The sequence below is a fragment of the Mustela erminea genome, chromosome 3 (assembly GCF_009829155.1).
Source record: "Mustela erminea isolate mMusErm1 chromosome 3, mMusErm1.Pri, whole genome shotgun sequence".
NCBI lineage: Eukaryota > Metazoa > Chordata > Mammalia > Carnivora > Mustelidae > Mustela > Mustela erminea.
The window spans coordinates 4,181,673-4,207,616 of record NC_045616.1 but is presented as its reverse complement, the minus strand read 5'-3'; the positions used below and the strand labels follow the sequence as shown (position 1 = coordinate 4,207,616).

Genomic DNA, 25,944 nt, shown 5'->3' with positions numbered 1-25,944 from the left:
AGAGGGAGGGAGAAGCAGGCTCCCTGCTGAGCAGAGAGATCCTGATGTGGGGCTTGATCCCAGGACTCCGGGATCATGACCTGAATCAAAGGCAGAGGCTTTAACCCACTGAGCCACCCAGGTGCCCCCAACAAATGTCTTCCTGTGAGTAATTCATAAACTGGAAACAAGCTCTTAAGGTAGCTAGGTTTGCCGTTACCTGCAACAACCTGAGAGGTGCGTGTTTTCTGAGAGAGGAAAAATGTTTTCTGAAAGGAAATTGCTTCAAAAAGGGAGTAATGTGGCTTTGGTTTCAGGCATTCTGTAAGATACTCTGTGCTTAGACACATTCTTGGAAATACCCAGAGAGAGTCTAGTTCTTTACCACTAGTGAGTCCAGAGGCCATCAGTAGGTATCATTTGATAACAAACAACTCTTGGAAAGGAAGAGCAGTAGACTAGTTGGAACTATAACTAATTGAGAAGGTGGGTTAAAGCAAGTGACTGAGTCAAAAACACTTGCGTGGGTATACCTTGTTTTATTGTATTTCTCTTGAGTGTACTTCATAGACACTTCTTTTTTTACAGATTGAAGGTTTGTGATGACTCCATGTTATGTAGATTGATCAGAGCCATTTTTCCAACAGTATTTGGTCCCTTTGAGTCTTGTGTCACATTTTCGTAATTGTCACAATGTTTCAAATCTTTTTATGATTATTGTATTTGTTTTGATGATCTGTGAACAGTGATGACGATTCACTAAAAGGTCAAAGGAGAGCACTTTTTAGCAATAGTATTTTTTCAATTAAGTATTTTTTCAATCAAGGTATGTACATTGTTTTTTAAGACACAACACCATTGTACACTTCATAAACTCCAGTGAAACACAGCCTTTATATGCCCTGGGAAACCAAACCAAAAAATATCTTTGACTTGCTTTATTGCAGTGTTCACTTTATTGCAATCACTTGGAACTGAACTTACACCATATACAAGTTATGCCTGTACATGCCTTTCTTAAATATATTTTTTAACTTAAGCCATAAATGTACATTTATTTGCCAACCTCTTCACTTAATGCCATTACTTTGAGCATGTCTATACTTATGCAATTCTTTGTGGACTTTACTTCATACACCAGAATGCATGATCTGTGATTTATATTTCCAGTTTCTTTAAAATGCAGTGAGTGCTTTTAAAATTTGTGATGTCATCTTAACATAAGAGCCAGCTAGATTTGGATGTGGTATTTACCAGTATTTTGTAACTATCTCCCTTGCACTGTATTTCAGGACAATTTTTAAAAACTACTTTGTCAAGAACAAAAGACTCTGACTGCTCGTCCATTCAGATCATTGCTCAGGGTTGTTTTTGCAGCAACACTGGGAGATGAGTTTACATCTCTGCCCAGACACAGAGGAGGTTTGCTTACTGATTGCTGTAAGACAAGTAGATTCCCCAACTCTTATGTTCTTTGGCTTTAACACAAACTGTCTGCATGTGTAGTCGATCATATTGTCCTAGTGATGCTTGGAAGTAAGGATAACTCCTGCAAATCTGCTGATGTTCCTGTTGCTTGCTACACCATAACTAATAAAGTGTTTTGTCTCTGAACCGAAAGTCTTTTGTCTTCTGCCAGCATCCTTGAAATAATAACAGCCTGATTTACTAGCTTGTAAGTAGAGTAAAAGTCAAATCTCAGACCCAACAGCCCTCAATAGGCATACAGTTCAACTGTTAGTTCTGGAAATATGCAGAGGTATTAGAAGATAACCTCTTAACTACATGCATTTGATATGAAATGAATTTAATCAAAATGTTGGTTTATCAGTGCAAAGAGGACATGGATATTCTGGTTAAGCTGGCTATGTACCAGCCAGTTAATATAGCACATTCTAGAGGCACCTGGGTAGATCATTTGGTTAGGTGTCTGCCTTCAGCTCAGATCAAGATCCCAGGGTCCTGGGATCGAGCCCCTCATCAGGCTCCCTGCTCAGTGAGGAGCTGCTTCTCCATCTCCCTCTGCGTACTGTTCCCCTATTTGTGTGCTCTCACTTTCTTTGTCAAATAAATAAAATCTTTTAAAAAGAAATATATGCCTCGAAGCATAGTAATGGCTCTTGTCCATTATTGGGATAGGATGGAAAGTGATCTATGAAGTGATATGCGTCTGCCCTCTTTCTCTCTCTTGCCAATGAGAACTCTATCTTTGGCAGCTCAGGCTGAACACTTCTTTGCCTTGTGAGAGAGGTTTTGAATGGATCAGCTCTGTTCCTGGCTTTTTGATGGGTAGAATCAAGATAGGGGGTAGACGTTGTGGAAGAATTATCACAAGTGAGCTTGATTCACTTGAATTTGAAAGGAAGAGACAGAACAGCTCATGTTAAAATGATACAAAATCAGGATGCCTGGGTGGCTCAGTTGGTTAACCATCTTCCTCCAGCTCAGGTCATGATCTCAGGGTCCTGGGACTGAGCCCCACACCAGGCTCCCTACTCAGCAAGAAGTCTGCTTCTTCCTCTGCCTCTTTCCACCCACCACCTTGCCTCACTCATGCTCATTCTCTATTTCTCTCTCTCCCAAATAAATAAATAAAATATATTTTTTTAAATTTATAAAAAGATAGCACATACTATGTGAGTAAAGGACAACATGCACCTAGATTTAATAAAAGTAGTTAGTTAAAGCTGATTATGTACTATAGGTAATGACAACCACAAAAAGGGGTAATAACAGCATAATTGATACCTAAAATAAAATTTAATGAATATAAAAGAAAATTCAATATGCTCTTCTATTCTTATATTAGTCACCTAATAATAAATGATTCTTTATATTTTCCACAGCAGTTAGGCTCCCATTCATATGATTTTCAGGAATACTAAGAATCCATTCATCCCAGAGTCATTTGCTTGGTCAAATCTTGATTTGACACTTAACAATTAGATACCACACACACATGCACACACACACACTACTTTTAGCAATATGTATGCGGGAGCCAACCAATAACATTTTTCCACTTAAAATCACAAGTTCTCCATTGAATGCAGTCAATTCAAACCGTGAGAATAATAAAAATAATTTATTTTCTTTTTCCCAAATACATACAACATATTATGAGCATAAAAATATGTTCTCCTTCTATTTAAACTACCACTCTGGATACCATCAATACCATATACCATCACTATACACCTTTAATTAGATTTTTATAATGTCAATATTATAAATTTATGTACTTATTCTAAATGTTTTATGTATGAATTATAGAAAGTGGAGATTATCCAGAACAATTCAAGGAAGAAAAATGAAAATTATCAATGTTAATCAAATTAGATAGTCACTACAACTTTGTTAGGCATTTAGGCTGTCTCCAATTATTTGCTACTATTAAAAAAGATGCATATTAAGGTGACATGTCTCCAGAAAAAAACCCTGAAATCTCTGTAGATTTCACACTTATTTATTGATTGCTTATTTATTGTTCACATACAGTCCAAACCAGTGTTTCTGATCACCTTCAAATCATGATTCAGGGATGAGTATCCTCCCATATTAGGGATACACCATCTTTAACATGTGGCTTTCAAGGTTGACATGGAAAGGAAAGGAGCATAAACAATTACCAATGAGACTAGAAGTGACACACATCACATATCATTTATGTTCACATTCCATTGGCTAGGGCTTAATCAGATGGTCATCTCTGACCACAGGGGAGGCTGGGAAATGTGCATTAGCCGTGTGCCTTGAAAAATAAAGAAATGGTTTTGGTGATTAGTTAATGTTTCAATGGCATAGTGATTGTAGATAATCCTTGTGAGTAACTTTCATATTCATGATTATTTCTTGAAGAGAAATTTCCAAAAATTTCTCTAATGAGATTGTTTCTCTTGTGATTCCAGAGAATCACCTTAATATTTTATAAGTATTTTGAGCAAATGTCAGTCTTCCAGCTTTTTACTGCAGCCCTAAATGGTAGATAGTTTGAATATGTTAGTACTTTTATTGGGGACTCTGCTTTCCTTTCAGGAAAAATCATGGATCCACAGGCTCTCTGTCCTGTGTTCATTTTCCTGATGATATTCCATAGATAGAAAATAGACTTTTCTAGATAAATTTCTGTGTGCATAATTATGTATGTATATGTCAAAGCCTAGTTAAATATAATGTGAAAGTACATTCTGTTTATTTCTAGAGACATTCATGTTTACATACCACAAAAGGACAATTTACAAAAGTTTGGATGTTGGAGAATCTTTTCTGAAACAAAGATTTGTTCTGAAAATCATCCATATTTTTACTTGCCTAGAATACCTCCTTAAAAGTTCAAATACTTGACTTTTGAATTTTGTAGTCTTTTATTCATACAGACCAAAGGTTATTCTAAAACTATTTCCCCATTCACTATTTATTTCTCTTAAATTTGTAATCAACAAAAGTAGTCAATAAATAAGGAAAATTCTAACAAGAATGAAAATAATTCCCTGGAATCTAAAATATAAGTTGATGTCAGCAGCACTTAATAGTAATTTCTTGCTGGATTCTTCTACCATGTTATAGAATCAGTTCACTCCCCATTGAATTGATCACCTCCTAAAAGGGATCTGTATTGATTCTTCCATATCCTCTCTATTGTTCACAAATTTGATTATTGCATTGGCTTCTTCTCAGCAATTTTTTTCTGGGCTTCTCCTTAAATGATTGCCTGTTTAACTCAATAATTCATGAAATGGAGGTTTTTCACACATCTTACTACAGACTTTTCTTATTCAGTCTCAGTGCTAAGTATGGCCTTAACTTCTCTTCTGTATTTCCTCTTGAAAGTACTGGTTTATGGTTAACAATAATTCTGTCTTGAAATAGAAAATATGGTTCTGAGACTCAAAACAAATGAAATATCGATTCAGGCTAGAGAATATTTTGATGTTTAGTTTTGCTACAGTTCAGTTGTTTTAGAAAATATGTAGGTTTGGATTTAGTTCAGACTGGTTCATTGGCTTCTTTTTAATGGATTTGATTTATAGTTCTGTAAAAAGTTTAATATTGTGTTTAGGTCAGAGAGGACACGTTCAGCAAAAAAGTTGTTTGTTGCCAGTTTCAGCTCATGGGTCATTACAAGGACTGGGTGTTGTAACTGTTTCCAAAGCCACAGTGTGGAGTTTGCAGCTCATTGTGGAGTCCTCATCCAAAGGACAATAGATGCCATTCACCTCCCATAGAATTGTGACCACTCACAGTAGACCTGGCACTGTTATATACACCCCCTGTGAGATCTGGAGATAACAGAGTTGCATGTTTGGGGATTATTTGTCTTTTCAGATATTCCAGGATTTTCTTTTGCTTTTTCTCTGTACAGATAGGAGGGTTCCAATGATATCAACCTTTGAATGTCGTTGAATGTCTACAGTCTCAATGTTATTTTTTTATTCTGTTTTTATTTGCATTGAATTGATTACATCCTAGGCAACAATCTCAATTTTAAATGGACTTCTTCCTTTTGGTTTATTTAGTGGGCTTTGATTTCAGAATTATTGCACATTTTTAGGACACTCAACTGCAAGGCTGGTTCTCTAATGAATTCCACCTTCTCTTTTATTTTTATGGCTAAGTGTGAAGAAGGATTATGAAGTTCTTGAGTATGGTGGTAGTCATATTTTTTTCCCTCCTGGGAATGTTTTATTCCAAACTCCACTTCAAAAATATGGGTGGGGTTGTCACTGGGCATAACAATAGTGGAGGTGAAGAAAGGGAGCAAAAATCCTCCCACTAGAGAAACTCTTTAAAGGCTGTATAAATAGTAAGAAGTGTGTTTAATACAACTAATTTGTAGAAAAATGTGGTGCCAAGCCAGAATACATTAACAAGGTAAGGCTTTGGGGCCTCTAGGTAAGATAATATATTGCTTTCATTAAAAAGCAATCTGCATGGGCGCCATCCAACAGCACTGGAAACCCCGCAGCTGTCACCTTTATCAGGGAAACAAGAGCAAGTACTACATTTTAATCACTGGAATTTGTCAGGAACAAAAAACAGTGAGTTTCCTGCAAATCAACAGACATGTATCTTGGTAAGGGAAGTGCCCTGGGAAAGGACAGTTACATACCACGTGACACCACCAATTCCAGGGTGATCAAAGCCCAGTAATTATTTAAGATAAATCTAGTGATCTGGGGCTTTAGGATGAAACAGTTGTCTTTGAACAAAGCAGACACACACTTATATGAATTATCAGTGGCTTAGAACATGTTTAAATCAGAGTATACTCTGCAGGGTGGGAAAATAATGGACAACAAAACAGTCAAGCCCATCCTCATGCTGATAACTCCTTTCTGGCTATGTTATATTTTTATTAAATTGAGAATTCATCAGGGAAAAATGGAATAAGAGTCAGGAGAAGCATATCAAACAAACAAACAAACAACAGCAACAACAAAGAAAAAAAAACATGGACAAGTAAGACAGGAATGGGGACTATTTCCTACACACTCACACCTCTCACATTTGCATTCAGAGAAGCAGAGCCTAGCCAGGCCCGGCAGTTGCCATTTGAGCCCTGTTCCCATTCAACTAAATGGAGGGTCCTTGTAACAGATCTCCTGGTCTGAGATGTCTTGAAAGAGTCTCTGTGCTTTCAACATAAGAAATTAGACTTAAATTTAAAAATTATAGTTTTTTCAAAGGTTCCAAGCAAGCAAAACAAACCAAAATTGGAGATATACATATAGATATAGATATATCTATATCTATATTATATATAACAGATGTTTTAAGGATTGAGACATCATAATGAACTATGCCAGAGAAACCAAACAGGGTTGGAATTTACAAGTTAGAGTGCCTTGAAATGAAAAACATCTGAAAGATCACTGAAGTGTAAGAAGATGAGACATAAAAGATAAAACATCCTGGCAAAAGGGGGACCATTTATTCACAGGGGAATAAACTCAAGGGAAACTGAATTCCATCTTTGAAAGTCATTGACGGTCCCAACCAAAGGGACTGTGATCTATTTTCAAAACACAAACAAGGCTCTGGTTTTAATTACACCAGTAAAATGCTGGCTCCCCAAATATCAGTAAAACAACCTGTTAATAATACAAGACAGTTTATTCCTTATCAAGCTAAGAAAGAACATAACTCCATAGATTTAAAAAATTGTATTACTTGAGATGAAGTTCATATAACATAAAGTCAACCATTTTCAAGTGTGCGGTTATGTAGAATTTCATAAATTTGCAATACTGTGCAACCATCACCTTTATCTAGTTCCAAAATATGTGCATCACCCCCATAGGAAATCCCTTAATGATTAAGCAGTTGCTACCTGTTCCCCTACCATGCCCCCAAATCCATGGCAACCACTCGCCTGCCTTCTTTATCTATAGATTCACCCAATGTGGATAGTTCATATAAATGGAACCACACAACCACACAAACCTGTTGTGTCTGGCTTCTTTCTCTGAGTGTAATCTTTTTGTGGTTTCTGCACACTACATCACATATCAGTACTCTGATTTTTTATACCTGAATAGTATTTCATTGTATGGATATACCACACTTTGTTTCTCCATTCCTCCATTGATAGATGTTTGACTTTGAGTCATCACTGTCTCATGTTTTGGCTGCTGTGAATACCACAGACTTGAAGGAAGGGCAAGTTCTAGTTCATTGGAATTTTAAAGTCTGGGTTCAAGGCTGGTTTTTCAAAGCCAGGAATTGAGTAGGGCCAGATAAGGATTTTTGTGTCATAGTTTGAGAGGGGTAGGAATGGCAGCATTTTGAAGCAAAGGCTTAAGGAGTCTTGGGACTGGGAAGTTCTGCATGATATTTTTAGTTGAAGACTTGATGGATCTTTTTGAGAAATTTCTGTAACAAACAATCCAGTTATTTACTTGGACAAAAGACTCTTGAAATAGTAAAATTATGTTCTTGACAACAATGGAATCCTAATGTCATGTTACTGCAGATGCTATGTTGTGTGGTACAGTCCTCACACTACAAGAGGTGGAGATACATTCTAAAGAATGCATTCTCTGGCAGTATTGGTTGTGGGCAAAACTGATCTTGAAGCATTCCAACCACAAAACTCTGTAAAGTTAACCAAGGTCAATCCATAGACTGCCTCTGAAAAATGGTAGGTTTCTGGGGAGCAATAACCATATCTGTCAGCCATTTGCATCACAACATCATAAATGATCTAGCACACAGTAATGGCTTCCTAAAGTCTAAAGGGATAATAATGACATAACATTCTTGTGGTCGTGATTAAGTACACATTCGTCTCAAGATACCACATATTTTGCAATAGCAAAAATGAGCACCACTTTAAATACCTTAAATTAGTTGCTTCATATTACCTGTGCTCATGGGAAGCTACTCTATCATTGAATAAAGATTGCATGGAGCACTTGGCGTGGTGAAAAAAATAATGATACTGTTATGCTGAAAATAAATAAATTTTTTTAAAAAAGAGTGATCCTTTGCAGTTCGGCCATTTACCCAATCTCTAAAGGGACATGGGAGAAGTTGGAATGTTCTTGAATGTAGGAGCTCTAAAAACTAAATTAAACTTGCCTGCCAAGCTAAGTAACAAAAAGCCCATGCTGCGCTATAACACGGAGCATATTTATAATGAGAGTTTCCTGTAATTAAAGAAAAACTAACTGTAAAGGGGTAGAAACAAACTAACTGTAAAGGGGTAGAACAAATATTTTACTCCTGATGCCTGTGGATCAATCAGAAACAGTATTGCAAAAGAAAAGACTTGACTATTTTCAAATACAAATAAAGGGAATATTGTACTGCACGAGGAAAAAAAAATTTTTGCTCCTTAGAATATATACTTCAGAAATCCTTAATACCATTTCTAAGCTAAAAAGAGTGCATTCGTTTGCCTGCCTCTAAACTCTGAAGATGGAGAAAGAAAGTGGAATCATCACTTGTTTCAATAACCACTTGCATCGAAAAACAGTTGCTTCTTTTGGAAAGAAAAAGAATTGCCACTGATAAAAATAATGAATATATTTCAGAGAGTTTTTTTGAAGTGGATATGAAGTATGAGGGTCATTTACATTTTTCATAAATTTCCCCAGTACTTCTTTCCTCTTTTCTATTAAAGATTTATTTATTTGAGAGAAAGAGGGATTGGGTGAGCCCTGGCAGGGGAGGGGAGGGGTAGAGGGATAGGGAGAGAGGGAATCTCAAGCAGACTCCCAGCTGAGCATGGAGCCTGACACAGGACTCCTTGACACAACCCTGAGATCATAACTTGAGCTAAAATAGAGTGGGATGTTCATCCAAAAGAGCCACTCAAATGTCCCCAAGAATTTCCTTCTTTTTAAGGCTGAATAATATCCTATTTCCTATATGTGTCATGCTTGTTTTATCCATTTATCTATCAATGGACATTTGGGTTGCCCTATGTTTTAGCTATTGTGAATAATGTTACTGTGAAAACAGATGTACAACTATCTGTTCAAGTCCCTTCTTCCACTTATTTGGGGTGTATAGCGAGAAGCACAATTGCTGGATCATATCACAATTCTCTGTGTACTTCTGGGAATTGCCATCAAATTTTCCACAGATGCTATAGCATTCTGTATCCCCACCAAAGTGCACAAGTGTTCCAGTTTCTTGGCATCCTCACCATCCTTGTCATTTCCTGCTTTACCTTATTTTGTCTATTTTTATCTTTTTTTAATTTTTTTAATTTTTAATAAACATATAATGTATTTTTATCCCCAGGGGTACAGGTCTGTGAATCACCAGGTTTACACACTTCACAGTACTCAACATAGCACATACCCTCCCCAATGTCCATAACCCCACCCCTCTCTCCCAAACCCCCTCCCCCAGCAACCCTCAGTTTGTTTTCTGAGATTAAGAGTCACTTATGGTTTGTCTCCCTTCTGATCCCATCTTGTTTCATTTATTCTTCTCCTACCCCCTTAACCCCCCATGTTGCATCTCCACTTCCTCATATCAGGGAGATCATATGACGGTTGTCTTTCTCTGATTGACTTATTTTGCTAAGCATGATACCCTCTAGTTCCATCCACATCATCGCAAATGGCAAGATTTCATTTCTTTTGATGGCTGCATAATATTCCATTGCATATATATACCACATCTTCTTTATCCATTCATCTATTGATGGACATCTAGGCTATTTCCATAATTTGGCTATTGTAAACATTGTTGCTATAAACATTCAGGTGCACGTGCCCCTTTGGATCACTACATTTGTATCTTTAGGGTAAATACCCAGTAGTGCAATTGCTGGGTCATAGGGCAGTTCTATTTTCAACATTTTGAGGAACCTCCATGCTGTTTTCCAGAGTGGTTGCACCAACTTGCATTCCCACCAACAGTGTAGGAGGGTTCCCCTTTCTCCACATCCTCACAACATCTGTCATTTCCTGACTTGTTAATTTTAGCCATTCTGACTGGTATGAGGTGGTATCTCATTGTGACTTTGATTTGTATTTCCCTGTTGACAAGTGATGTGGAGCATTCTTTCATGTGTCCATTGGCCATCTGGATGTCTTCTTTGCAGAAATGTCTGTTCATGTCTTCTGCCCATTTCTTCATTGGATTATTTTTCTTTGGGTGTTGAGTTTGCTAAGTTCTTTATAGATTTTGGACACTAGCCCCTTATCTGATATGTCGTTTGTAAATGTCTTCTCCCATTCTGTCAGCTGTCTTTTGATTTTGTTAACTGTTTCCTTTGCTGTGCAGAAGCTTTTGATCTTGATGAAATCCCAATAGTTCATCTTCACCCTTGCTTCCCTTGTCTTTGGCGATGTTCCTAGGAAGAAGTTGCTGTGGCTGAGGTTGAAGAGGTTGCTGCCTGTGTTCTCCTCAAGGATTTTGATGGATTCCTTCCTCATATTGAGGTCCTTCATTCATTTTGAGTCTATTTTCATGTGTGGTGTAAGGAAATGGTCCAATTTCATTTTTCTGCATGTGGCTGTCCAATTTTCCCAACATCATTTATTGAAGAGGCTGTCTTTTTTCCATTGGACATTCTTTCTTGCTTTGACGAAGATTAGTTGACCATAGAGTTGAGGGTCTATTTCTGGGCTCTCTATTCTGTTCCATTGATCTATGTGTCTTTTTTTTGCCAGTACCATGCTGTCTTGATGATGACAGCTTTGTAATAGAGCTTGAAGTCCAGAATTGTGATGCCACCAACTTTCGCTTTCTTTTTCAATATTCCTTTGGCTATTTGAGGTCTTTTCTGGTTCCATATAAATTTTAGGATTATTGGTTCCATTTCTTTAAAAAAAAATGGATGGTATTTTGATAGGAATTGCATTAAATGTGTAGATTGCGTTAGGTAGCATAGACATTTTCAAAATATTTTTTCTTCCAATCCAGGAGCATGGAACATTTTTTTTCATTGCATTTCCTTTATTATTAATGAATTTGAGCATTATTTGATATGTTCATTTACCATTTTAATATTCTCTTTTGTAAGTAGGTATTCAAGTCTCTTGCCATTTTTCAATGAGCTGTACATAATTTTCTTAACAGTTTTTGGAGATTACATATATAGTAATTTTTTTTCAGTTTTATGTGCTTCCATTATCTTTTTCCATGGTATAACTTCCCATTCATTTAATGTTTCATAAATAGACACTCTTATGTCACTCTATGCAAAAAAGTGAATCTTCTATTCATTTATATTTATCATATTATATATTTTTTTCCATTTATTTGTGTCTTCCTCAATTTCTTTCATGAATACTTTATAGTTTTCTGAGTATAGATTCTTAGCCTCTTTCAGTAGGTTTATTCCTAGGTATCTTATGGTTTGGGGCGCAACTGTAAATGGGATTGACTCCTTAATTTCTCTTTCTTCTGTCTTGTTGTTGATGTAGAGAAACGCAACTGATTTCTGTGCATTAATTTTATATCCTGACTCTTTACTGAATTCCTGTACAAGTTCTAGCAGTTTTGGAGTGGAGTCTTTTGGGTTTTCCACATATATTATCATATCATCTGTGAAGAGTGATAGTTTGACTTCTTCTTTGCCGATTTGGATGCCTTTAATTTCCTTTTGTTGTCTGATTGCTGAGGCTAGGACTTCTACTACTATGTGTAATAGCAGTGGTGATAATGGACGTCCCTGCCGTGTTCCTGACCTTAAGTGGAAAAGCTTTAAGTTTTTCTCCATTGAGAATGATATTTGTGGTGGGTTTTTCATAGATGGTTTTGATAATATTGAGGTATGTGCCCTCTATCCCTACGCTTTGAAGACTTTTGATCAGGAAGGGATGCTGTACTTTGTCAAATGCTTTTTCAGCATCTATTGAGAGTATCATATGGTTCTTGTTCTTTCTTTTATTAATGTGTTGTATCACATTGATTGATTTGTGGATGTTGACCCAACATTGCAGCCCTGGAATAAATCCCACTTGGTCGTGGTGAATAATCTTTTTAATGTGCTGTTGAATCCTATTGGCTAGCATTTTGGTGAGAATTTTCGCATCTGTGTTCATCAAGGATATTGCTCTGTAGTTCTCTTTTTTGATGGGATCCTTGTCTGGTTTGGGGATCAAGGTGATGCTGGCCTCATAAAATGAATTTGGAAGTTTTCCTTTCATTTCTATTTTTTGGAACAGTTTCAGGAGAATAGGAATTAGTTCTTCTTTAAATGTTTGGTGGAGTTCCCCTAGGAAGACGTCTGACCCAGTGCTTTTGTTTGTTTGGAGATTTTTGATGACTGTTTCAATCTCCTTACTGGTTATGGGTCTGTTTGGGCTTTCTATTTCTTCCTGGTTCAGTTGTGGTAGTTTATATGTCTCTAAGAATGCATCCATTTCTTCCAGATTGTCAAATTTTTTGGCATAGAGTTGCTCATAGTATGTTCTTATAATTGTATTTCTTTGGTGTTGGTTGTGATCTCTCCTCTTTCTTTCATGATTTTATTTATTTGGGTCCTTTCTATTTTCTTTTTGATAAGTCTGACCAGGGGTTTATCAATCTTATTAATTATTTCAAAGAACCAGCTCCTAGTTTCATTGGTATGTTCTACTGTTCTTTTGGTTTCTATTTCATTGATTTCTGCTGTGATCTTTATGATTTCTCTTCTCCTGCTAGGTTTAGGGTTTCTTTCTTGTTCTTTCTCCAGTTCCTTTAGGTGTAGGGTTAGGTTATGTACCTGAGACCTTTCTTGTTTCTTGAGAAAGGCTTGTACCACTATATATTTTCCTCTCAGGACTGCCTTTGCTGTGTCCCACAGATTTTGAACCATTGTGTTTTCATTATCATTTGTTTCCATGAATTTTTTCAATTCTTCTTTAGTTTCCTGGTTGACCCATTCATTCTTTAGAAGGATGTTGTTTAGTCTCCATGTATTTGGGTTCTTTCCAAATTTCCTCTTGTGATTGAGTTCTAGCTTCAGAGCATTGTGGTCTGAAAATTCAATTGTTCTTTTTAAACACAGTTGCTCCACATTGATACAGAAAAACATCTGACATAAAAATGGAACCTGTCATAGCTGCAAATGATCCAGAAGTTATCAAAATGTAGTGACCACAAAGAGAGGAGCTTGTGTCCCCAAGCATGTGCAGGTGTCAATGGGGGCTCTGGATGTCTGGACTTCACAGTCTCCCTCGAAAGGAAAGAAGAAGGAAATTTCTCTGAGGGCTCCACTGAAAGCACCCCCTGATGGAGAGCCCTCACACATTCCTGGTGTCCTGGTGATTCTTGGGCATGGCCATGAATTTCAGCTTCTTCATGATGGGGGATGGGGGTGCGGGAGTATCTCAGAACCTCTGGTTTCCACAGGTCCTCTAGGGACAGCCCAGCATCCATGGGTCTCACGGGTCATCCAGGGATAACATCTTGGTGAATTTGTGGTCCAGCAAATAAATGTTCAGGTGGCTCTTCTCACACCACACAGCCTCCATCCCATTGGCCAGGTCAACCCCCATTGCATGAACACAGACCAAGGTCAGTCAGTGAACCTGCACTGCTGATACCCCAAAAAAGCCCCCCATGTAGTAAATGTTGCCCTGATCCCTGGGGATGTGGGCCTGTCACTGCAGCTGGCACTCATAGATGAAGTCCTTGCATGATCTTGGTAGAAACTGGGGTACAGGGTGCCAAAGAGGTGGGACAGGATCTCCACACCAATGTTGTCACAGAACTTCAGGTCTACATCTGCCCACCAAGTCATCCACCTCGCAGAGTAAGTGCTGCTCACAGAAGCAGCTGACCATTGACATGTGCTGCATGGACACATCCTGCCAGTGTGGGGCACTGCAGACCTCGAGGACCACCAGCCTCCAGCCCTCCCAGAGGGGCACATGAGCATGGCAACCGGCTGGTCAGTGAAGATGTAGTAGGTGACCCCGTGTCCACCATGAGGTCAACCACCCCCTAGCCCTCCCGGACGGGCACACAGGCCTCACAGCAAGCTTGTCGGTGAAGATGTAGGAGGTGACCCTGTGTCCCACTATGAAGGGCTTCTCGGCCATTGTCAATAACAGCTCCAGGAAGACCACATAGCTACAAGGACAGGGGACAAGGTGTGAGGAGGGTCACTTCCAGAGGCTGGAAGCAGGACCCCAGAGCTGGGGGCCATGCACATGTGCACCTTATTCAAGGGGGCAATCCCTGGGCTGCTTTAAGCAACAGCCACTCTCCCAGCCTGTCCTGAGTGAGCTTGCCCATGGGGCCTCCCTGCCTCCTGCTCCCAGAGATGGGGCCATCAGCACCCCATCTTACAAAGAAGACTCTAAGGCTTAGAAATTTGGAAACCCATGGAACCCTACATTTAAGTAGATGGCAAGCACACACACACACACACACACACACACACACACAGCAGGAATGGTCAGGTCATAAGGGACAAAGCGAGGCCCAGCCAATGGCACTAGGTGCCCATAGAAGGGAGGGCCCCAGTGGGAGAGGTGAGGCTGGAGACAAAGCACAGGAGGGGAACAGACCACAGAGAGGCCCAAAGGTTATGTTCCAAAAAGATCACTCTGGTTACCAGAGGAGAATGGGCTCTGTGAAGGAGAGGACAGAGAGACCCTAATCCTAACCCAACCATAACCCTAACCACCATCCTAACCACTAATACCAACCCCAATGAAATCCACACAAAGTCAGCAAAATACATTCCTATACCTTTCTTAAAATACGTGTAAGGAGGCTGATCAGAAAAATTTCAAAACCAAGAGCTCTTAAATATATTGTGCCCTGGGGCGCCTGGGTGGCTCAGTGGGTTAAAGCCTGTGCCTTCGGCTCAGGTCATGATTCCAGGATCCTGGGATTGAGCCACGCATTGGGCTCTCTGTTCAGCAGCAAGCCTGCCTCCCCTCTCCCCTGCCTGCCTCTCTGCCTACTTGTGATCTCTGTCTGTCAAATAAATAAATAAAATTAAAATATATATATATATATATATATATATATATATATATATATATAGTGCCCCATAAGTAGTTTCTCTTCACAAACATCTCAAAGATTGTTCAATAAAATGAAACCAAGCAATGTTATCCCCCACCATGAATTTTTAAGTAAAAACATGTGATCATATTAATTAATGCAGAAAATATTCTAACCAAAATTTGATGTCTGTTGCTGATATAAACACTCATGAAAGAGGGAAAATGGGGTAATTTTTTTTCAATAAATCTATATCAAACACCATGCTCAAGTATGAAAATTGCCAGCTCTACTCTGAAATCAGGAACAAGGACAGGATGCTGGTTTTCACATTAGGACAGATACTGTATAATTCCACTTGGATGAGGTATCTGGAGACACAAAGTTGGATGTGGCTGCAGGGGCTGAGGGGAAAGAGCAATGGGGAGTTGCTGTTTCATGCATACAGTCTCCCTTGGGGAGAATGAAAAAGTTCTGGAGAATGATGTACAGTCATGGGAACTCAGAGAACTGTGTACTGGAAATGTCTGAAGTGGTCAATGTGATGTTTAGTCACAGTGAAAAAAATGAAGAACTGGTGCATGTCACAACATGGATGGACACTGAAAACAGCCCTAGTGACAAAAGCCATATGGAAATACCACTCAGACTGGAGCCTTCTGTGCTCCTTAAATCCATCAGTGTTGGGGCACCTGGATGGCTCATTGGGTTAAAGCCTCTGCCTTTGGCTTGGGTCATGGTCTCAGGGTCCTGAGACTGAGCCCCTCATCGGGCTCTCTGCTCAGCGGGGAGCCTGCTTCCTCCTCTCTTCCTGCCTCCCTCTCTGACTACTTGTAATCTCTGTCTATCAAATAAATAAAATCTTTTTTAAAAAATCCATCAAGGTTGTGCAAACAGGGGAAAGTCTCAGGAGCAGTTTTAGAAAATGAAAACCAGATCATAATGGAGAAAGACATCTCAGACAGTGGGGCAGGTGGCAACAGCTGAAGTGGGTCTGTGGTCTGGGTTTAGATATGGAAACCATCATGATTTCCTCACCTGGGGTTACATGGTGGTTCTGCAAGACAGTGTCTCTGTCTGAGGTCAAACACACCAAAGTAGCCCATGTGAAGTGTCAAACATGGTAAAGAAATGACAGATGGGGAGTCTGAGTGTGGAGATAAAGCATATTTCTGTTGCTATAACAAGTGAACTGTACTTTGAAATCATCGCAGAGGAAACGAGTCTTCCAAACATCCATGTCGGCACCACATCACAGAAGCAGAAAGGACATCAGACTTCAGGATGGAGGCAGAGGCCTCCCGGATCCAGGTCACCCACCATGGACAGGCCACTCACCCTCGCAGGAGGCCACATGTTAGCAAGAGACCCATGGGAAGATGCCACTCCCAAACTCCCAGACTCTGGACCAACCCTGCAGGGGATGTGGATGTGGTAAAGACTCACTGGGCCAAGGCAGGGGAAGCATGAGCATGGAGGTGGGTGGCCGCTCCCTGACTGCAGAGTGAGGAACCCCAGGAACTGAATCTGTGGGCGCACAAACACAGTCATGGGACCAGTAACATCTGAGCCCAGAAAGGGGGTACACCACAGTCCTGCGCACAGCCCCACAGAAGGCCACATCACCACACACAAAGCCACAGAAGCCCCACCATCCACACAGCATGCCCTTCCTCCACAGGGCCCTGCAAGCGCGCATGCCCTCATCAGTCCCTACTCGGATGGCTTCTCCTCACCTTCTCCTCCCGCACCTGGTTCTGAGGAGGCTGGGCTCCTGTTGGCATGTAGGCAGCCCCTCATCCTCCACAGTGGGTTCCGTCATAATGAACACAGACCCAAATCCTCCACAGCAGGTTCTGTCAGTGTGGACACAGACCTACATCCTCCATAGCAGTTCCTGTCAGCATGGACTTGGCCCCATGTCCTCCACAGCAGGTCCTGTCAGTGTGGGCACAGTCCCACATCCTCCACAGCAGGTCCTGTCAGCATGGACTTGGATCCACATCCACAGCAGGTCCTATTAGTGTGGATGAGGACCCACATTCTCTACAGGAGTTCTCGACGAGGCCCAGGCTCCTGCAGTGTGAAGGCAGCCCCAATCCTCCCAAAGCATCCACAGCGTGTCCTGAGGAGGTGGGGCTCCTATATCATGGTGGTGAACCCACATCCACTCAAAGACTCCTTAGCAATCATGAGAGGGCCTAGATTCGCAGCGTGGAGGCGGCCGCACGTTCTCCACAGTGGTTCCAGGTGAGGTTGGGGCTCCTGTAGTGCCCACAAGGCCCCAGGTCCTCCAGAAGCGTGCAAACCCAGGGTGGCTCCCCGTTACTCTAGGTACCCAAGGCCTCTTGAGTAAGCAAGCCCAGGGAGGGAAGGGGGTGGTCAGGCGCTCCGCCAGAGCACCCCCTGCGGGCGGCGCAGGCAGTGCAGGAGGCAGTGCAGTGGGCGGTGCACTTAGTTGCAAGGATGCACCTAGCCCCTTCCTCGTCCAGCTGAGCCCAATAAACCTTGGAAATTTGTAACTGAAATAGAGTACAATATCCTGGCGTCTCCAGAAATACTCAAGGAAAAACTAAATGAAATGAAGAAATGAAATCTAGACAAAACCTTTACAACTTCCAACAAAATTCACTCAAAATTGTACACAAATTTAAAATATACAACTTTCAAAATATCAGAAAGAAAACATGAAAGGAAATTTACACGACCTTGGATTTGGTGATTCGTGTTAACACACAACACCAAATATCTGTCCAGGAAAGAAAAAAGTTATGGTGTGAAATTTATACAGTTAAAACTAATACTCTGTGAAAGACCTTGCTCAGAGAACCAAAACACAACCCACAAACTGTGAGAAATATTTGCCAAACACACATCTGATAAACGATCTGTATTCAAAGTACACACAAAAAACTCTCAGGACTCAACAGCAAGAGCACAAATGACCTAATTAACACTGGGTAAATATCTGCAAAGCCACCTGGACAAAGAAGATGTACAGATAAAAGATAAGCATGCAAATACACTCTCCCTCCTCTATCATTAGGAAGTACTCAATGTAAACAACAGTGCAATGTTGCAGCACACCGATGGTAAATGCTGCAGTCCAGAAGATGAGGATACTGGTTCCTGGCAGTGGGGAATGACAGGAATGCTCCTTCATGCTGGGGATACACATACGGCCACTTTGGAAAACAATTTGGCAGTTTTATCAATGATAAATAAATGTCACTTGAGTATCCAATAATCACAATTCTAGTATTTAGACAAGTGCTTTGAGAAACTTTCCTCACAAAAACTAGCATGCGATGGTACACAGGAGCTCTATCAGGAAGTCCTTCAATAGATGAATCCATAAGCAAATGGGTGCATCCAAGGGAAGGGTGCAAGGAAGGCCCCACCAGTCTGCAAAAAGGGTGAACGTGGGGACTGCAGGGTTCCTGTACCCAGTCCACACATGTGTACTGAGTGCCCTCACAGATCAGAGCTGTGCTGGCACCTGGAGCTGCCCTAGCAGAATAGGGCCAGCAGAACTCTTCCTGGGTGGGAGAATGAAAAGAAGAATCCATGACCTCTGATGGCATCCACAACCCTTGACAGGGGTTGGGTTGAATTTGAACCACTCACTGACCAGGGAGATGTTTCACTCTTCTATTAGAGCCCAGGACTGACAGACAGAGAACCAAGGATTCATCTCAATCCTGGACTCATGTGTGACACTGGGCAAGTCCTGTCCACCCTGGAAGCCCAGGGAGATGGAGGAGGGGAAAAGGGCCAGTTATGTCTAAACTTAATCCTGACCCTGACCCCAAATGCCAACCCCAGACCCTGACTCTAAGCCCAAACCCAAATCAGCATCTTATTTCCTAAGCATATAACAGACCCATCTGCTCTTCACTACCCTACTATGCCATAGGTTGAACATGTAGCACTTGATTTTAATGTGTAATTGTGACAAGCTATCCGATTTTCTCTGCCTGTGGGAGATACCTAGTTCTTGGGTGTGGACCATTATGCCTCCTTCTTTCACACTTCAATCCAAACCTGTCACCTGTATGTTCAACAGTTCTCAGGACAATAATCTTCTAGATGTTTGGGGAATCTTGTTTATTTTCTGGTGTTCTTTCTTTATCTAAACTAGGTAAATTATTGCAAATTTGAACACATTTCTGAGTTTACATGCAAATATTAATAATTCTGTTTATTTTGAAAACTAAATATGACATATCTCTTCTTTTGGATTTACAAGAAAGTTTGTTTGAGTGCCAGTTACATTGCTGTGCAAATAAACAACTTCCTACATTATCACCATGTCTAATAATTAATATGTAGGTATAAACTTCTTAGTTGTCCACAGTTCATTCAGTTCACAGTTCAAGGAGACTGGGATTCACCTTCTCTTTTTAGACCAATCTTTTTAGACCAATCTTTTAAACCAATCTTTCCCAAGGAACTAAGTTGTACCTCTGTCTCTCAAAACTTTTATGTTTCCTTTATACTGACTCTCAGACATATTTCTGACATACCAAAGTACAGATCACAATTTAATAAACACACATATTTCATCTCCTTGCTCAGGGTTAGCATTACCTTACACCAAAAAGTAACCATTATCCTTGGGGGAAGGGGGTATTGATTTCTGTAATTGTATGATAAGTAGTGTTTCTTATATTAAAAACTTTCTACATTACTTATGTGTTGTTGCTTTTTAAAAATTTTAAAAGTTATAAACATGGCTTCATAATGTGAACCTTACGGTTAATGTCTAAAATGTTTCATAAATTATTTCTTTGGATTGGTAACTCAGTTCAATGGGGTCCATAAATATAACTCATGTCACTGATAAGCCTACTCCTCTGCATTCATACAAATGAGTACTGTGATGTAGCAGAATGCTAAGGAGTGTTCCTATGATCAATTAACTTTCTTCAAGAAGAGGAAATTCTGATTCTTGCTTTCATGAAATTTCTGGTAGAAATTCTATTTTCATTTTTAACTAGAAAGAAAGAACAGATGGTTGGGTAACATGATGAAAAAAAGTTGCTAAATTTCTCCAGTTGCTGCTTTTTCTTACTTGTATAAAATGCATAAATAGTAAGAAAGGTGTTGGTCCAGTAAAAGAAAACAAAGCAGCTCACCAGTATGAGAATAACATGGGTAGCTTTGTTTTCAGGAGAGGGTGATGAAGACTGGATGGTATTGCGAACATTCTGAGCTGTTTTGTGGTGTCTGTAAAGGATATTTACCATGTAGATACTATTACATGTCATCAGAGAGAGAAAAAAAGAATCTCGAATGAATATTGTACTTAGAAATACTGGTGCTATATGGAGACCATATGCATTGTATTTGCAATAAGGACTGTAATACCCAAGTCCATCAACAGTAGCATTCCTATTGGCCTCGGTTTGTAAAATGACCACAGAATAGATGGCCATGTTGATCATCCAGAAGAAAAGTAAGGAAGGTTGAATGAATATGAAGATTCTGTGCTTGAACCAGGCCCATTTATGATTACTTGGAGTGATAGTCACTGCCTGAAACATACTCTGAAGAGCGGTGGTGCACAGAGAAATACTCCGGGTAACTCTCTGAATATAAAGCACTATTTTGCATCCAGCATTGCCCATCTCCAGCCTAATTCCAAAGGATGACATTATAATTGGAATCCCTCTGAATATGAGTGTCAGGGCATTAGCCAAAGTTAAGTGGGCCAGAATCATATCTAAAGGCTTCTTCTTATGAGGAAGAATTAAGAAGATGTACATATATAATGTAAATAACAAAGAATTCCCCATGAAACCAATACAAGTTTGAAAGATAAAGAAGATCCCAAAAATTATGTCACTGGAAATCATCTCTCAGTCTTGCTTAGATCTTCAAACCAAGTTCAGTACATCCCATAGACAAATAATTCGATTATGAATGTAAATATTAAAGGTGATTGAAACTGAAGAGTCAGTTATCAAGTTTCAGGGAGTTTTCCTGCAGAATCAGCAAATATACAGCTATACCAGACCAATGGATCATCGAGATTCTTAAAGAACAGAACTGTTAAGGAAGAGAATGCAATGTCTATGAAGAATATCACATGTTCTGTGAAAAATTAATAAAAGTAAACTTTGTTTAAAATGAAGCCAGGGGTTCCATACAAATTTTAGGATTGTTTGTTCCAGCTATAAGAAAAAGACCAATGGTATTTTGATAGAAATGGCACTGAAATTGTAGATTGCTCTGAGAACCATAGACATTTTAACAATGTTTATTCTTCCAATTCATGAGCATGGATTGTTTTTCCATCTCCTTGTACCTTTCTCAATTTATTTCATAAGTGTTCTGTGGATTCTAGACTATAGGTCCTTTACCCCTTTGGTTAGGTTTATTCCTAGATATCTTATGGGTTTTGGTACCATTGTAAATGGATTTGATTCCTTAATCTCTCTTTCTTCAGTTACATTATTAGTGTTTATAAATGCAACTGATTTCTGTGGAACCAGAAAATAACCCCAAATTGCTAGGGGCATGTTGAAAAATAAAAAATAAAACTGAGAACATCACATTGCCTGGCTTCAAGGTATATTACAAAGCTGTGATCATCAAGACAGCATGGTATTGACAGAAAAAAGGACACATAGATCAATGGAACAGAATAGAGAACCCAGATCTGACCCTCAACTTTATGGTCAGCTAATCTTTGACAAAGCAGGAAAAAATATTCAATGGAAAAAAGACAGATTCTTCAATAAGTGGTGCTGGGAAAACTGGACAGTCACATGCAAAAGAATAAAACTTGGCCATTTTCTTACAACATACACAAAGATAAACTCTAAATGGATGAAAGACCTCAGTGCAAGAGAGGAATCCATCAAAACCCTAGAGGAGAACATAGGCAGTAACCTCTTCAACATCAGCCTCAGCAACTTCTTTCAAGACACATCTTTAGAGGCAAGGGAAACAAAAGCAAAAAGAACTTCTGGGTGTGGTGCATAAACAATGAATTCTGGAACACTGAAAAGAAATAAATTTTTTTTAAAAAAGAAAAAGTAAAAAGAAGAACTTCTGAGACATCATCATGATAAAGAGCTTCTGCACAGCAAAAGCAGCAAAAGAAACAGTCAACAAAACAAAAAGGCAACCCATAGAATGGCAGAAGATATTCGCAAATGACATTACAGACAAAGGGCTGATATCCAAGATCTATAAAAAACTTCTCAAACTCAACACCCAAAAAAACAAATAATCTAGTCAAAAAATGAACAGAAGACATGAACAGACACTTCTCCAAAGAAGTCATACAAATGGCTAACAGATATATGAAAAAGTATTCTTCATCATTAGCCATCAGGGAAATTCAAATCAAAACCACACTGAGATATCACCTTACACCTGTGAGAATGGCAAAAATTAACAGAACAGGGAACAATAAGTGTTGGAGAGGATGTGGAGAAAGGGGAACCCTCTTACACTGTTGTTGGGAATGCAAGTTGGTGCAGCTTTGGAAAACAGCATGGAGGTTCCTCAAAAATTTAAAAATACAGCTACTCTATGACCAGGCAATTGCACTACTGGGTATTTATCCCAAAGATACAGATGTAGTGAAAAGAAGGGACATATGCACCTCAGTGTTCATAGCAGCAATATCCACAATAGCCAAAAGGTGGAAAGAGGCAAGATTCCCTTCAACAGACGAATGGATAAAGAAGGTGTGGCCTTTATACACAATGGAATATTACTCATCATCAGAAGGACGAATACCCCACTTTTGCATCAGCATGGATGGGACTTGAGGAGATAATGCTGAGTGAAGAAAGTCAAGCATAGAATGTCAATTATCATATGGTTTCACTTACTTGTGGAACATAAGGAATAGTATGAAGGACATTAGCAAAGGAAAAGGAAAATGAAGGGTGGGAAATTGGAGGAGAAGATGAACCATGAGAGTCTGTGGACTCTGAAAAAAAATTGAGGGTTTTAGAGGGGAGGGGTGTTGGCCTGATGATGGGTATTAAGGAGGGGATGTATTCCATAGAGCAATGGGTGTTATATGCAAACAATGAATCATGGAACACTACATCTAAAACTAATATGTACTCTATGATGACTAACATAACATCATCATCATCATCATCATCATAATGAAGAAGAAGAAAAAAGTATGTGAATTTGGCAAATTTTCAGGATACAAGATAAACACACAAAATTCAGCTGTATTTCTGTACACTAGCACTGAACAATCTAAGTATTTTTTTAGGACAGCAAAATTTAAAACAGCATTTGAAAGATCATAATACTTAGGAATAAATTTAACCAAGGAGGTATAATATTTATACACTAAAAACTAAGAAACATAACAGTAAGAAGTTAAAGAAAATACAAATGAATAGAAACACATCCTATGTCCATGGATTAGAAGACTTAATATTTTTAATGTGTTATGTTAGTCAACATAAAATACATCATTAGTTTTTGATGTCGTGTTCCAAGATTCATTGTTTACATATAACACCCAGTGCTCCATGCAATATATGCCCTCCTTAATACCCATCACCCAGCTAACCATCCCCCCACACCCCTCCCATCTAAAAGCCTCAATTTGTGGCAGACTTAATCTTGTTACAATGGCAATACTCCCTGTTACAATGGCATAATCACCAGGTTCGATTTAGCCCCAACCAAGATCTCAATGGTCATTCTTGCAGAAATGGAAAAACTGAGCCTAAAACTTTTATGGAATTTTGAAGACCCTCAAACTGCTAAACCAATTTTTAAAAGAACAAGGCTGAAGATTCACACTTCCTGAATTCAAAACTTTCAACAAAGCTAAAATCAAAGCAGTGTGTACTGGCATAAAGATAGACATATAGATGAATGTAATGGAGTGGAATACAGAGTCCAGAAACAAACTCTGTATCAACAGTCAACTAATTTTTGGCGAGGGTCCCAAGACAACCAACTGGGGGGAAACAGTGTCCAGTGTTGGACAACTTAATATCTGCATGCAAATTAGTGATGTGGACCCTTATTTTACATCATACACAAAAATTAACCCAAAATAGATCAAAGAACTAAAGAACCATAGGGCAAATCTTCATGTTCTTGAAATCAGCAATGTTATCTTAAATAGGACAACAAAAGCATAAAGTAGCAAAAGGAAAAATAATTAAATTAGAATTCACAAAATCAAAAGTTTTGGTACATCATAAGATACTATCAGGCAAATAAAGAGATTTCCCAAAGATTGAGAAAAAGTTATTAGCAAATAATGTCTCTGATAAGGGTCTGCTATATGCAATACATTAAAAAAGGAAAAAAAAAAAACTGTTAAACCCAACCACAAAAAAGCAAGCAACTCAACCAAAATGTGGTCAAAAATCTTGAACAGAAACTTCCCCAAAGATATTCTAATGGCCAAGAAAAACATGAAAATGTGTTCAATACCATTATTCATTAGGGAAAGGCAAAGAAATCAAAACCACAATTAGATACTACTCCACACTCACTACAAGTATCATAATCAGAAAGAAAGAAAATAACGACAAGTATGTGAGAAGTTGGAACTCTCACACATTGCTGGTGGAAATGTAAAGTAGTCAGCCCTCATGGAAAATATTTAGTGGCTCCTCCATATGTTAAACATATTATTATTAATAATAATTATATATTATATATTAATCATATAATAGCAATTATATATTAATTATATATAATTATATAATAGCAATTTTATATCAATTAAATAATAGCAATTATACTCTTAGGCATATACTTGAGGGGAAATAAGTGTTCAAACAAAAATGTGGACACAAACATTCATAGCATATCCAGTTTCAATAGCTCCAAGGTGGAAACAACCTACTTGCCCAGAAGAATGGATAAGCAAAATTTAGTACATTCATATGCTAGACTATTATTCAGCTATAAAAAGGAATGAAGTGCTGATACACACTGCGAGCTTTGCAAACATTATGCCGAGCAAAAGAGGCCAGACATAAGGCATCCGTATTGTATGATTCTATTTATACTAAGTATAAATTTATATAATATAAATATCCAGAATAGGTAAATCCACAGTGATGAAGGGGAGAGTAGCAGTTTCCAGAGCCATGGCAGAGATGGAATGAGAAATAACTGCCCACATGACATGAGGTTTTCATCTGGAATAATGAAAATGTTCCAAAACTAGATAGTGGTAATGGTCACCTGATATTATGAATGTACGTAATGCCACTAAATTATAGACCTTAAAATGGTCAAGAGTTAATTTTATGTTATGTGTATTTTATCACAGTAAAACCATGAAGAAAAAAATAGAACTTAGCTCAAAGTTGAGACAAATTATCATTCTTGAGAATGTTTCAACACTTCTAGTGGAAATCACAGAGAACAGAACTATATATTTAGTGTGACAAAAAAAAATAACTCCTAGAAACTAATTACCAATGGAAATGTTACTTAGGAGTAAAGGTAGACTGAAGACATTTTCAGACACATATGCACACATGCAAACACACCACACTACACAGATACACACGCATGCACACACACAGTCACTACAAA

General features: G+C 38.9%; 1 protein-coding gene and 1 pseudogene across 1 annotated transcript; both read right to left on the bottom strand.

Annotated features, from left to right (window-relative positions):
- Positions 1–13,811: 13,811 nt before the first annotated feature.
- Positions 13,812–17,209, bottom strand: LOC116585760 (annotated as a pseudogene).
- A 3,106-nt stretch (positions 17,210–20,315) lies between these two features.
- Positions 20,316–21,245, bottom strand: LOC116585759 (vomeronasal type-1 receptor 1-like). Its single transcript, XM_032335021.1, has one exon. The coding sequence runs from the start codon at positions 21,243–21,245 to the stop codon at positions 20,316–20,318; it is 930 nt and encodes a 309-aa protein (XP_032190912.1).
- Positions 21,246–25,944: the final 4,699 nt, after the last annotated feature.